The sequence below is a fragment of the Tribolium madens genome, unplaced genomic scaffold (assembly GCF_015345945.1).
Source record: "Tribolium madens isolate multiple individuals breed KSU strain unplaced genomic scaffold, Tmad_KSU_1.1 Scaffold_97;HRSCAF=244;Tcas5.2_LG3a, whole genome shotgun sequence".
In the NCBI taxonomy this organism is placed as follows: domain Eukaryota; kingdom Metazoa; phylum Arthropoda; class Insecta; order Coleoptera; family Tenebrionidae; genus Tribolium; species Tribolium madens.
In genome coordinates, this window is record NW_025401069.1 from 4,992,066 (window position 1) to 5,008,006 (window position 15,941).

The following is a 15,941-nucleotide window of genomic DNA, read 5'->3' on the forward strand; positions in this document are numbered from 1 at the left end:
TTCAAAATACGAAATTTATAACAAGCTGACATTTTTACAGCAACAGTAAAATAACATAGTAACAGGAATTAGAGAATACTTGTATTTTAAAACTAGCACTCATACTCATACATAAGCGTACTAAAGAAACACAAAGGAGACTTTTATTCAGATTATGTGGACTGTTATTAAAGGTTTCACAATTCTTTAGTTTAGAGATATTCAAAGATGAAAATGTAATATCGTATTGTAGCACAAAACTCACCCAGAAGCTACGTTAACTTACGAGTAATATTTTCTTTGCATCTTTAACGTAAATTTATTCAATTATTTCATAAAGTAATAACTTGTTTCATACGGTAACATTAATAATATTACTATTTATAATAGGAAGCTTGCTGCTTTAACTTTAAGCCTAAGCAAGAATCTGTAACTATTTGATGCAAATTTTGTTTATGATTAAAATTGTATTAGTCCAACAAAAGTTAGGGCACAAAAAATATTGCGGCGTTTCAAAGAAATACTTGTTTTCAATCATTTTGAATCATTTAAATATTTTTAAATTATAAGTTCAAACGTAATTAATAAGCCGTTAAGAATGTTTTGATTTTTTTGATAAAATTGCAAAAGTGTTTAAAATAACTTCTACTTGGCAACTGAAATAAATAATATGTCTTTAAAGTCTGCATTTTTTAAGCTTGTTTTAGCGGTTACAAGCAGCAACAGAAAGTACTTTTTTACTATGTTAGGCTCAAAAAAGAGGGCTGCCTTTGTTTATTCATACTTTCTATTAAATTATCTAGAAAAATGGCAATAAGTTCATGTAATACAATCCTGGTAGGTAAGAGTGCAAAAGTTTCATAATGTACACAATTAAGTTGAAACAGTGCTTGGAGCGACGGAAAACGTCTATTGTATGTAAAATAAACGGAGCAAGAAATTATATTTTAAAGTGGACATTTTTCTGCAAATGAATTCATTCATTCAATAAAATTGCAAAGTCAATTACGAAAGTCATTTTATTTTAATAAAAATTTAATCAAAACTCATATTGCAAGTCTGAATACAAATGTATTCATTATTTAATACAAAACAATGTAATTCTAAAAAATTTCATTCGCATTATAAATGAAAGGTTGTCAAAGAACCATTTGTTTTATTTGCAATCTCTATTAAGTTAAATGGAGTTCTATTGTTTTGAAATTAAATTTATAATGTTATAATTAAGTACCGACCTACACATATCGTTGACCAAAGGTAATTTTATATTCAAAATTAATTTTGTTAAATGCTTCACTGTGCATTAAACATTTTAGTGTAAACCGTTAAAACGTCGATAGTTCAGTGTGAATTGCAACACATGGCAATTCCCCCAGCACCTATAATTTTGAATGTGTTAAACAAACTGACCTTTCAAATTACGACTTGCAAGGGTAACTCATTTAAACACACATGTTACAAAAAAAAACTAAAAAAACAACAACACCTGCTTGTATTTTCATTCAAATAAAAAAAAGTTTATTTACTTTTACGGATAATTGCATTATGTATTTAATTAGAAGAATCGTTTACTTATGATTATGAAATTAGTAGTTGAGGTGTTAATTTTACATAATTGAGTTGAGAATTAGAGTGGCCTAGTTCACATTAGGCTAAATTCTAATAAAAGTTAAAATTTTTACTTATAAAATTTTTATTTTGTTTACACTTTGTCACTAATATTTTTTGTTTAAAACGTTAGGCCAGTGTTTCACTGAAAATTTGAACAATCCAGGAATTAATTTTTGGGGGGGGGTTATCTAAATTTTTTTTTAAATGATGAGGGTATACAGTGGGCGGCAAAATTATAGAATAATCTTATTTATTAAAACTGAAAATATTTTGTTTTGGAAAAATGCTCGAACAGGTCAATTTTCTTTTTAAAAAATACGAAATTTTTAACTTGATTTAAATTTGTATCTTTGTTTTTTATTGATATTATTTCCCTTTTTGGATATTTTTTTTAAACTATGTAATACATAATATTTTGGTGTTGCCATTTCGACAATTATCTATCGAATTCGCTAAAAAAATGGGAGTTTCCATTTAAAAAAAATGTCGCTGCCATCATTACCCAGAGTGTAGAATTTTAAAACAAGTTGAAAATTGTGTATAAGGTGTTCTAGCGAGTTGGTAAAGTTCATTATTCAAAGAGATATAAACTTAATTTAATTAGATACCTAAGATGTGGCTCAAAGAAAATTACAATTGATGATTTCTTTTTAAATTAGTAAAAACTAAGGAAGTATCCGGAGATCAAGATAATTTGTCCTTGTATCCGAAAACGTATGTCCTGTGCGTATGTCTGTGAAACGTCAAATAAAATGACAAGTGAAAAGGTAAAATTCCATGAACAAAAAGATAACTAAATTTATGATTTACCTTCAAAAAAGAACGGTCTTATTATTATACGTCGGCGACTATTCCAGCCCATTTTGCCGTTTTCGACTTGTCATTTTATTTGACGTTTCACGTGCAGTTAGTTCAAAAACTACCTTTTACTGTCATCATAACTGACATTTGACAATAATATTTATTTTTATTTGTTGCTAAATTTGTTAATTAAACAATTTATCTGTCTTAGGAAATTTATTAAGATCTGCTGCCTACCCGTTATTATGCCACAAATCACTATTTTTGAAAGTAAATAAGTCAAAATGACATAAATATGACATGAGTAAAAAATGAGGTTATTAATATAAAGGTTGTTTTAGAGTTTACATTATGAAAATGACAGTACTGCCCGAAATTTTAATTCCGAACTGTACGTTTTCGGATCCAAAAATGATTACAAATTATTTTGATCTCTCGGTATATGTATGATTTGTATTAATAAGTGTGATTTAAAAAAAATTCTGTTTTTATTTAAAAACTTTAGGTCATAAGGTTTATAAATTTTGTTGGTTAGGCCACCCTAAAACCAAATGCCTCAATTATTAGATGTATTTTCTCAGCTTAGAAAATGCTATAAATTTTTACAAGACGGCCGAGATTCCTCTTCTAAACTGATTAGCTGTAAATCAATTTGAAAGTTTGTGAATGTCCTTGAAATCAACCCTCTCACCAGTTTATGCTAAGTAAGTAGCTATAATTGATGCGTTATATGAAATTTGGAAAACCTCCATCAAAGCATCTAAATGTTATTGAATAAAACATGGACCCAGGACTTTCATTTTGTGGTAATGCATTTTACTTTTCCTTCACTGATAAAGAATATTTTGAACCGAGGTTGACTCTTTTAGTAAAGTTTCGAAATTTACATCAGTCGTGAATGTCGTCAATGAACTTATCGAGGACGTGTTCATTTAAGGAAGCTTGGTTGGCACTTTTCCTAAAACTAATTATTCAAGCTTGGAAATATTTCGCGATAATAATCCCATTAAAGTGGCCACATTTAATATTCCATCGCTGTGCGAGGAATAAAGTAAAAAATAGTAACATATTTTAAAGCCGGGAGGGATAATTTGCGGACGATTAATATGAGCGTCACGTTTTGCAGAGTTCAAGAAATTGACGGGTCTTATTTTGAGAGCTTCACGGCGCTAGCATGGAAACAAGAAAATCAACGACAAAGTGTGATGAAAGCGGCTGAAGCCGCCGCTGCGGATCCTCCACCTCAAGAAGCCGATTTGGGTATTGTGGCCATTGACTACACGGCGGCCCAAAATGAAAAAGACAAACTTTACGTGGAAATGCTATACACCATTGCCAACACGGTAAGTTGCTCTTAACAAGATTTAATTTTATATGCTCTATAACGCAAAGTTGTTATCTCGGAAAATTCACACAAAAATTGTTTTCTTAGATGTAAAGTATAGACCCACCAGGATGGAATTGATAATACAAGTAACCAGTCGTTGCTGCCACTTTGGGAAGTTAAATACTGTTTAGTTTGTAAACTCTTCTGTCAGAAGTCATTTAAACTTTAAATTAATTTTGTCACTTTATTTGAAGACAAAAGCAATAAAATATATGGATTGATCTTTATTTCAAAAGCTATAGACTGATTTTGATTGATTCCTGAATTCTAAATCTAACTGGTCTTCCGATTTTTATAAAATAGAAACTTCTCTTTTAATCGAATGCATGATACTTCAATTTTGAATGTATGTTAATGTGATAGATACGCAGATACGCAGCATAAATTATAAAGATAATTCAAAAAAAGAAATTTAACTCTCTATCTTTTATTATTATTATTTATGATTTTGAACACATCTGGAAATGGAAAAAGTTTATGAATACATGAATGATATACATAAATATAAGCAGTAGTGCTAACTGAAAATAAAATTATTTTTCGTAGTTCCTAATTTTTGCACTTTCAGGATTAATTTTTTATTTGGATTTTTGGAGAATGAAAAAAAATTCATAAATTGTATAAATAGCAAAACTTCGGAATATTAAACTAAAAAAGTCAATAAATGTTTAATGAGAATGAAATACGTCACTCCATCTTATTACGTAAATTCTCAGAAATGTATTCGACGTTGTTCCTTTTTCTATAACGTAACAACGAAAAAATTCACAAATACTTATTCATTATCAAAAATTAAGCAAAGAAGTTATTATTATTTAACATCTTTCCCAAGGTGGATGAAATCTTCTTTACTAAAAAGCACAGGTACAACATGTTGATAGAGCTAAACCTGTATTTTTTAAATGTCAGTGAGCTAAAAAGTAACTCACGAATGAGTTATACTTTATCTTATTCGTGGGGCTTATTTATCACTATAGTTCTTGTTCAATTATTTTGATTGATTTTGATGATTTGGCATACATACATTTCACTAATATTAGAAATTTAATTAAACAATAGCATATCGATCAGAAGGTGCGAAACTAAATTGAAAAAACAAATTCTTGGTATTAGCATTTTGTCAATTTTCAAATAACTTTGCTTTGTTTCTTTTAATTTCAATGGCTAAAAACAGAAAAATAAATAGATGGTGACGATACAATGATAGTTATAATATAATAAATTGGAACAAACAAAAAATATAGTACATAATTTATTAAAAATTATTATTCCTTTTATTTGAAATTTTTACAATATTCCTGAATGTTTCTGAATTAAAAAAGTACCTCATACACACAGTAACACAGACTTTTTATCTCATTTTGAGTAACGGATTGTAAAATTCAATAGTTTTTTTTTATAAAAAAACGCATTATTTAAATTGCATGAAAAAATACAGTAGCATCTACAATACACCAAAAATAAAGCAAAAAATTGTTCCGTACAGTTTTTTTTATAAATAAATAAAATGAAAAAAAATAGAGGTTTTTTTAAATTCTTTTTTAAACGGCACGGACAAAAAATTTCAAATTCTGCTGCTAAGGCCATCAAAAAAATATGATATTTTTTTCAGAATTTTTAAATAAAATAAATTTTTAAATAACCTTAAGAGGTTTTTTTATGTACCGGGTGTCCCAGGCAGGCTATAGGAAATTAACATGGAAAATTAGTGTTTATTTTTTTCCGGCTGCAAGCATATCAAAAACCAAAATCTGATTGATGGAGCTTGTAATGATTGAAGAGGGCTATTTATCGATATTTTTGTCGATTCTCCAATTATCTCCTTTTTTTTTACCGGGATAGCGTTACTAAGAAGCGAACTATCAAATCATTGTTGCCAAAGGAGAATTTGTCATAATTTGATTTCGATATCCTTCGCAAATTTCGGGTCTGAGATTACTCTCTAAACAACGAGAATTTGATGTTATCAGCATTCATAAAAATAGCAAAATTCGAAAAACATTGCATAGTTTATTTGTATATTATTTCAGAATTTATTATAAAGCTCGAAAATCGTTAGTTGCAATTTCTAGTTTTATCGAACACAATAGCTTATTCCAAATGTGAACACATGGACATCTAAATTTTAACATGATTTTACGATTTGGTGAAAAACAGAATTCTACGTTTATTAACATATAAAAAACTTGAAATAATACAACGATAAGAGCTTTTTCAATTTCAAGTTTCAATTTTATGAATTAATTGGTGAATCAGAAAGCAATTAAAATTGTAGAAGAATACAGTGCTATATAGCCATTAAAATGGAGGACGTAAATTGAAAATCAATTCCTAGGTATGATAACAAAATGTGTCCAATGAAGATAGTTGTAACAAATTTCACTACTCTACAGGTGTCCTTTAAATCACGACTAGAATAAAGATTTATTTAACCAGGAAAGCAAATGCGATGTAAAAAATCGAGGCTGGATGTGTTATCAATTTTTATGTTTACGTGTCTGGAATGGTTACGGTGGTTAAAGAGACCTAATAACAAGTTTTCATAGCATAAATTTTACTCTTCCAACTTTTGCGCGACGAAAAGATCGCACGAAGTATCTCTAATTATAAAATACGGCGTAATCGAGTAGTCTCTACCACCGAGAAACTGCACACCTTAATAGGTTTTTTATAATAAATTAATTAAGGCCAAAGCCCAGGTTGATCTTGAATAAATCACTTAGTTAGTGACAGATCTTCATTAAAAGTGAAGTAAGTCTATATAAGCTATTTCAGGCGCTCAAACAAGATAATTAAAATTAATTAACAACAGTTGAGCCTGTCACAAAACTTAAAACAATAAGGCAAAACTTGAATACAAGAGAAATAAAAATGAAGTTAGTTCCTTCATAATGTTTAACACGTCATTCTTCACGTTGGTTTGAATGCGCCCTTTGAGAGCGCATTTTATTATTTAAAAACTCCATTTTTCTGCACGGCTTAAATTAGTTTCTTCAGTTCCAACTCGGGATAAAATTATGACTTTCGTATTGATTGCATTTGGAATGAGGCTTTTGGGAGAAACAATTCCCTAAGCGTTTTTGCTTGAATTCCGAATTAAAAAAAATCGATTTTAATTAAATGTGAATCCTTAATTTTAGATTGAGAGAGCACCAAAATAAATATTGTTTGGAATATATCAAATTGTGGTAAATATTTATAAATATTTTCACCCATAAGGTTGAAAACTGACTCTAGATAAATTGTTCTTTTTGCCACCCTTCACACACTCCTCTACGAGCTACTTTACTGCTTGTTTTTCGCACTCAAGAAAGAATCATTTGGTTTTTCCATGTAAGTGGATTTTTTCGCGAAAAATTTTAAGGACTTACACTCCTGTTGTCCTGTTGCATAAAATATTTAAGTATTTTCAAATAAACATATTTAGTTGTATTGTTATTTAAAATTAATATTCCTTTTGATATCATTTTGTGTCCGTTTTGATTTATACTATTTTTTACACTTGCTAAATATATTTGAGACGTTCTTATTTTTTTTAATTGTTTCAGCTAGACTTTAATTTCCTGAAATATTATATTAGTAGGTATGTAGAGAGCGGCAAAATTATGGAATACTCTTATTAAAACTGAAAATATTTTGTTTTGGCATAAAAGCTAGAACAGGTCAATTTTCTTTTTTAAAAATACATAATTTTCACAATTTTTTGGTTTTTGAGAAACTTATTTTTTGATCTATTTTGATAGATCTTTTAATTGTCGAAATGACAACACCAAAATAATAATAAAGTTCACGAAAGAAAATCACAAAAAAAGCGAAATAATATCAACAAAAAACTACCTACATATAAGATCATACACTATATGTATTACGTTACTTTAATAATTTGTTTATTTGTGTGTAATGTAATAATATTTAACTTAAAATTCTGTGATCGTTTGAGATTTATAAAAATATTGCTTGTAAGCTGCGCGTCTAAATTTAATTAAAAGAGTTATAACTCATAAGGTGCAAATGCTTGTGATTACTTTTATTACATTAGTCTTAATTACAAATCTAATTTGGAGTAGATAACGTTCGTGTAACATGATGCTCGCACATCAAACACTCTAATTTCTTCCGACATTCAAGAGAAAACGATTTTGTTAGATAACTTTATAACCATGTCTTTCCTTATGTTACATTACTTTTTCATAAAGTTAAGATCAATAAGTTTAAAGTTACGTTTTTATCGCTTGCAAAATCATTTCCGATGTAAGAAATATCGCCTTTCCTCGTGGGTACAGTTGCTTCAAAATAGACTTCTTTTTAACTCACTATTAGAACAAATGAAGAAAGTTTCTATATCAAAAGTTTTTATCTTCTACTTCAAGTTTGTTTCAAAAGTCAACTGATTAGCGGTAAAAATGACTTTCTCACGCCATCAAAAGCAATAACAACGTGTCATGGCTGAGATTGCCTGAATATTGACATTTCATTTCCAGTACAACTCGAAATTAGAATTCCTCCGGCTCGAATTCGCCTAATTACAATCGCGGTTTAAAATGGAAATCTTGACGGCTTGTGGCTAAAACGAGGGTTCTGATCATGTAATGAAGCTAATGTGCGTAGCCTTTATACTGATACAGTCGCGTTTCGCACTGGGTCAAGAAACTTTGTTCGTAATGTGAGGAATTATTGCTCTTTTATAACTCCAGGCGGTCTTTTATTTTAATTTCAGGTCGGTGCTCCCGCCCCAGGAGGCCAATATGCACATTACAAAGAAGACCTCTATTTGTATGGGCAAAGGGCATTCGGGATGCCGCCAGACCGGCACTACCGCATGTTGCACCTCGCAGGAGAAGAAAAACCACCGATTGTCGTTCTCAGCGTTGTAGTCATAGAAGCTGAAGGACTCGAAGCTAAAGATGCCAATGGTGAGATATGAATCACAAGTTTCATTACAATCGCTCTAAGCGCCGGTGATATACATGATAAGGGTTGAAGGTTCAAAACTTTATTACTTTGACGATATTATAAAATTTTGCTAAGCTGTAGTTTATACGCTGTTAAAATAAAATCTCTTCAAATGATTTACTTTCAAAATAAACTATTCGAAAGTTACTTGCTACAGTTTGCTTTGCTAAAGTGTGTTTACTGATTAACATCAAGATTAGTAAAATCCTTTGGCGTCAAATATCTTTAGTCACAGATCATGACCCAAGAACATTTCAAGGGCCACATCACGATATTTACTCAACAGCTCAATTCCGACCATAAATCAAAGATAACAAGATTAAATTGCGTTGATTCAGTTCAGATTTATTACGATATTAATTTTATAACTGGTAGTAAACGTTTTATTAAACATTTAAAATTATACAATTCACTTATTCAAAAGAAAACTCTATTTCTACACTACTAAATTTCTTTTATTTTAATACAAGATTTAACCTTAGTTTCATTAGTTAGTTGCATTTTAGTATTCAACATTGACCTGTGATACCAATTCTCTCGTTTCTTTTTGATTTTACGTAGAAGTTTCTTTAAAATGTTTGAAAGGAGCAATTTTCTGCTTGAGTTTGATAGAGGAAATGGTGTCACAAAAGAATTAAATTAAAACAATTTAGTTAATCATAGAAAATACAGTAGACCAGAATTTGCAAAATACATGTAGGAATGATATTAAAGTGGTAGAAGCTTTTATATAGAGGGACTCTTGTATAAACAGCATTCAAATTGGATTTTTATTCGTGGAATTTATGACTACAAGTCGGCTTTTTCTTTTTAGACAAATTTTATTATTTACGCTTTATGCGAATGGTGTCGATTCGTAAAACAACTGTGCCTCCGGAGAAACATTTATTGTTTGCTTATTTCTTGTTCTCTCATCGTTTTTTCCGATATTCGGTTCTGAATGACAAAACACGCCCTGCTTTAATTATTTAATCCTTGTTGAATTATGCCAAACTTTTTGCAGGATCAATTTGAATATTATTTATTATCTTCATGAAGAAAAATAGTTGTAAGTCAATTTAAATTATTTCTTAGAAAACATGTTTCGAAAGTAACAAAGTTGCAGTGATCTTTAATTATTTATCTATCCTTAAGTTTGTTGGGACGCTACTTTAATCCCTGAATGTTCTATTATTTGCGTTCAAGCCGTTCCCAGGCTTTAAAACTCTCAGGTCGAGCTTAATCTAAAATTGGAAGAATTGCTTAAAAAACTAATTTTCTTATAATTTCGCTCCAGTTTGAAAATAATTTAACTAGACTCTTACTGCAGCTTAGTTAGAATACTTTGTTTAGAAATTCTTAGAGCGAATAGAAAAAAATTATATGTTTAATTACCTTAGGAGTCTTAATTGTAATAACTACAAGTATGTACATGAGATTTTAATAGTTTTAAATTGATGTTGCATTATTCAATGAATCATTAATAGTCCCTATTGTCTCGCCTTAAGTAAATGCCGTGACCTCAATTTTCGCCTAATGTCTTTGAAAACCAAATTACCACAAGTGAAATTAATAGCAAATTTGTAGCCGACAGATTTATTATCATTTATTAAGTAAAAGAATAAATGCCAAAGATTTTTGAAGTAAGACATGTGATATGTTTATGATTTAATTAACTTTTTGTAACACTTTGGAAATTAAAACCACTTTGTGTTATGTTTACTTTAGTTTTATATGATTTAAAGCAGTACTCGCTCTGAAATGCAGGATTGGTAGCAGTTAGTGCACCCAACGGCGAGCTGTAATAAAGATTAAAACAAAATTTAACGTTCAAAGCGGGTGAAAGAACGCAAAATGACGGTAGATTATGTATGAGCTAGCTCGCTTATCGTTCTTTGCCTATTAATTAAATTATTAAAGCGAGTTTCGATGTATAAAACTTCTTTCATTAATTATACGCTCCTCTATGAATTTGTAGAATTATAAGGTATAAAAAACTCGAGCAATATTGAAATACTGTGTGGGACGCTGTTTTGTTAATAAATCATATTTTAAATAGACATCATGAACTTCCAGATATTGCTGCTTTTGATTTTGTTCTAAAAAGTTAAAAACCTTGGCATCTGTGTAATGTGGAATTTAAAACTTGCTGTAATATTACATGTAGTTTTAATTGTTGTAAATTTGCTAAAAATGCACGTGATCAAAATTTAAACATTCACCAGAAATAAAAAATAATAGTATACCTACCCATTAATTATGAATACTCACTTCAATTTTTAAACAATTAAAATTGTTATTAATGATGATCGACCATTTTTTGCGAATTCTAAATTGTTAAAAAAATGCATTTTGTTGTACTTGATTACTTTACAAATTTTATAGTGGCAAGTCTATGCATAAAAACTCTACAGTAGGGTGAAAGCGAATGTCAGCTTATAATTTATGAAAGAGACTTCATTGATGATAAATTGCATTTTTTAGCAGACAAATCAATGAATTCTGTTTAGATAACACAAATTTCACTGAGTGTAAGCCAAATGTGAATTCGCGCTATTGAAATAATGATTAGATTTATTATTTTACTGTGGTACAATTGATGTATAACAAAGAAAATATTTACTACAGGATAAGTCATAATTAAGTGTCAAAATAACAAAGTAATTAACCTTATACACCTTCTTTAAAAAAATTCACCTACTTTAATAAATCACAAATTAATTTTAATGTTGCGAGTTTGAAGAGCTGTTTGAAAATTGAAAGTAACTAATTGATTTTAAAACTACCAGAGTGACGATTAAACCACCCTGTGGAATCGTAAAATATTTAAATTAAAGGAAATTCTTTTTGTAAGAAATATTTATTGCATTTATATCTCCTACAAAAAGTTACAAAAACTGTTTTTTCCGCACCGGAAAGTGATTGATTCCGGAGGCTGACACTCACTGAAATCAAGTATTTATCGCGTTCGCAAGTTATCACCTGCTTGTGTAAATATTCATATTTACCGTATTTCGCTTTGATCGCTTTGCACCGAAAAAGGCTCCGCAACACGTGAATTATTTAAAACCCTTTTAAGTTCCGTCGCATTCATGGTTTTAGTTGCTTCACACGGAGTAGGTATTACATTAAAAACAGGTTGCAACGTCGTATGTAATTTCAGGTTTCAGTGACCCATACTGTATGCTCGGAATTCAACCGATGGCAGCACCGTCCTCTCCTCAACCTCAGCCGCTCACCCCTAATCGTACCCTGTCGGATGCTTGCGCCCCCGACATGCAGGGCAATCATGACAAGCTCCGGAAGCATCACAGCTTCAAACTCAGCTTTAAAAGAAAAGACGGACGAGTTAGGGAACAACGGGACAGCATCGTCGGTGCACTGCCCGCTAAATTCATTCGGGCTACTTCTGTCAAACCCCACACGCTTAATCCGAAATGGAACGAGAAGTTTAGATTGTGAGTACCCAAAGGACTGACACTTCTTAAAAACTTTAATCGAATGATAAATTTAAAGTTTACGAAAAAGCGAACTTGCGGAAAAGTTTGAGAAAAAATAAGTCATATCTTTTTTTAACAATTGATTTCTTCTTCTTATTGCTTTTGACAGATTTAACCAAATTTAATTCAAAATATTGGATGGGAATGTTCGTTTGAGAATGCAAGTCAACATTATTAGAATTCAATCCACTTTATTGTCATGTCGCATAAAACATTTACTACTGCGGCTGTCTGCCGGTTTCTGGTTAATGCGTGTTACACTATTTTATATTTATCACATAATCGGTTTGGTCCCATGTCAAACTTTTACTTTTAGTGAATTTATAACACTAATTAAACATTTATATTACAATTTTTTTTTAAACTAAAAATATTTAATTACGATCACATAATCTGACACTCGACACTAAAAAATTCTAAGTTCAAAAAGAAGAATAAACAAAACTATCATTAATGAAAAAAAATGTGAATGTAAGCGCTTTTTTTAGATTTCTTCACTCGTGGTACAAAAAACCAATAAATTAAATTTTATACGTTTTCATACTAACAAAAGGCTGCTAAAAAGCTTACTAATGCAGTTATATTGATCTAATAAATACAACTAGAAGCTTACAATTTTTTAGTTTATTACTTTCTAAAACGCGACCAACTCATTTTGTTGTAATGGAAAAAATAAACAAAATAGTGTTTATAAAGCAAAACAATATATCGATAGTTTAACTTTTCGTATCTGAAAATTTCAAGATTTTGACTTTGGGGCAAGCCTACGTTTCGAATTATATGTTTATTGATTATATTCTATTATGTAAAAAATAAGAGTTATGTACAGAGTGCTCGATTTTGGATGTCCGAATAGGAAATTGCCGAAACTAAGATGTTTAGCCAAAAACGAGTGATACATTCTGGGGCTCATTTTTTGAGATAATAATATAGGTTAAAACCGCATCCCGCTATCGTCTTTTGTTTTTGACTTACAGACAAAAGTTGACATTTTGGCGAAATCTAAAAAAAATCATATCTTCGTTGTTATAGAAGATATGGATTTAAAATAAAGACCCTATAGAGGCACTTTTTTACGAGGAATTTAATAATGTAGTTAACAATTTTTTTCAGTTATAGGTTTAGCCGTGATAAGATAAACTTTTATTTTTTTAAATGGAAATTATATGCGGCTATGACAATTTTGAAAAGCTTATTTTTTTCTGATCTAAAAATATGTATTTGTAACAGAATATTTTTTTTATAATTATATTTAAAAAATGAAATATATATTTGGTTGACAATAGTTGGCCATGGAAAAACTATTTCACTCCAAATGTGTAAATAATAATCAATAAGAGTTTTGTGAACTGTAAAATAGATGAAAAAATAGATGAAATTATAAAAATTTAAAAAATACGATACGTTAGAAGTATTGAACAAATATTCGAGCGCCTCAGAACAAAATTATTACATATTTTAAAAAAATCCAAAAATAGGAAAAACAAATGTGTCAACAGTCAAGACAATTAGAAAAAAACATTTTTTGTGGATCTAATTTAGGTAGGATAACGTTCCACATAGACGGAATTTGGGTATTTGAATAGCCATATCGTCATTTTCGTGTCATATAAAATATATTTTATTGGAGAATTAAAGCGGCTTTTTTACAACACTCTATATATTACTAGAAGCTACAATGATAATGTTAGCTTGTTTAAAAATAAAGAAATGTTATTACTCGCCAATAAGTTGATTCACGATTTATTTTGCATTTTTTTCATTACTTAGTACTTAGAAAATATAGTTTAAATCCAACATTTTTTCATGGCCAACTGCGAACAGAAATCAAAGATGATTTTTTGCTAAAAATGTATTATAATAATTTGTTACAAATATATATTTTTTAGATAAGAAAAAAAACAAGCTTTTTAAAAATGATATAGCCATCTATGATTCCCATTGAAAAAAATACAAGTTTATTTTATTACGACTAAACAAACAACTGAAAAAAATTGTTAACTACATTATTAAATTCTTATTAAATTAAATGTAAAAAGTGCTTGTATAATGTTTTTATTTCGAATCTGTGTCTTCTATAATAACGAATATATGATTTTTTTAGATTTGGCTAAATTGTCATTTTTTGTCTATAAGTCGAAAACAAAAGACGATAGGGGGATGCAGTTTTAACCAATATTATTTCCCAAAAACAGTTTTTCCAGACTAAAAAATAAAATTGGTTCTATGGTGACGAAATGTTTTTAATTAATAAGAGGTGTGAAATCGTGTTTTGGGAGCTTTAACAAAAAAATGTTGTTTGTAACACGTTTCTAAAATGTTTTTGCGGAATCATCAGATAACAGCAGCGAAAACTGTACTTTAGGGACTTGTTACAAAAATATTCTTCCTTCCTTCTGCAAAAAAGTTCAGACACAGGGTATTGCAGTTAGATCATCAATATGTTAAGGTAGTTAAAATGATGTTAATGCAACGCAGTCTCAAGTAACAATATTAGTATGTTTAAGGTCATTCGTGCTCTTTACGATTTAACGTCAATGTTAGAGTCAAAATTTAATTTGGACGAACCTTCAGTGACAACGAGCCAGCAGCTGCTCATTTAATCGTGGAAATTAAAAGTGAAATAGAAGAGATGCTTGCTTTGAGAACGTCGGAGGTTAAGAAATAATACGAAGCGAACACAAACGATTTATGTTAATGCATTACAACTTTTCCATCTTGATCTTTTAAATTGTTTGTAAATATTTTACACATAGAAATAAACCTTTTCTAAATCTATTTTTAAAATACAAATAAATTGTTAATCTACTTACTCAGAATTGTACTTAAATATTTCAAAAACAGTAAACACAAAATAAAAACATAACTGAAGATAATTAACTTGAAAGCCTTAATTTTCATCAAACACACAACCACATAAAACTCATTACCGAAAAGATTGTAGCTACTAAAACTTTACAAAAGGATGTTAAGAAAGTTTGTGACAAACATCTTTAAAACACCCCGAGTCTTAAAAATTTACAAATAACTTTTATGATCGAAATTTAACTGGTGCAAAAATACGTTTTTGTTACTTTGTAACAATTTAATTTTTTCACAAATAGAGCGATCTTTTAATACTTGCGAAAATCCATTTTAATCATATCACGTATCGCAGATGTGTGATTATATACAACTAAGAGTCTTAACACGTGTTGCCGTCAGCAAAAGACGAAATCTCGATGGTTTAGAGCTTGAGACAAAAGCAACGGATTTATTTACAATCATCGCGTAAATGTAGAAGAGAATTTTCTCAAATTATTCAAGGGGAATAATAAATCGTCTTTATGGAGACTTAAGTTGTATGTACGTACAACATGTTACTATATGAAGTTAGAAATTAAGTCTTTGTTATATGATACATTTTGTTTAATTTTTATGACAACATGACAAAACAAAGATAAAAGTGTTCTAGAGTTAAACTGGGTTTTTATGACTGTAATAAAAAAGTTTGTGTTACTATGCGCGTAGTTTCTTATTAAATTACAACATGTTCATTATAACATTTTCATAATAATACAAACGTAAAATTTCATCAACTATTTATACAGTGTGATCAAAAAATCTTTCTATCAAGTAAGCGTCCTAGTTGAGGACGTATGTTGCATGGCAGTTCGTATGTTATCTAGATGTCAAAAAATTATTTTATAAAAATTAAAACATTGAGCTAATTAAATTAAATTATTCTATGA

The 15,941-nt window shown here is 29.5% G+C and overlaps 1 protein-coding gene across 2 annotated transcripts in view; it reads left to right on the forward strand.

Annotated features, from left to right (window-relative positions):
- Positions 1–15,941, forward strand: part of LOC123014983 (BAI1-associated protein 3) — a 119,015-nt gene that overhangs the window by 92,256 nt on the left and 10,818 nt on the right. For both annotated transcript variants that reach the window (XM_044414349.1, XM_044414348.1), the window contains exons 4-6: positions 3,518–3,734; positions 8,496–8,691; positions 11,874–12,168. In XM_044414349.1, the coding sequence (XP_044270284.1) occupies positions 3,518–3,734; positions 8,496–8,691; positions 11,874–12,168 (708 nt within the window). The remainder of the gene's footprint in view (positions 1–3,517; positions 3,735–8,495; positions 8,692–11,873; positions 12,169–15,941) is intronic.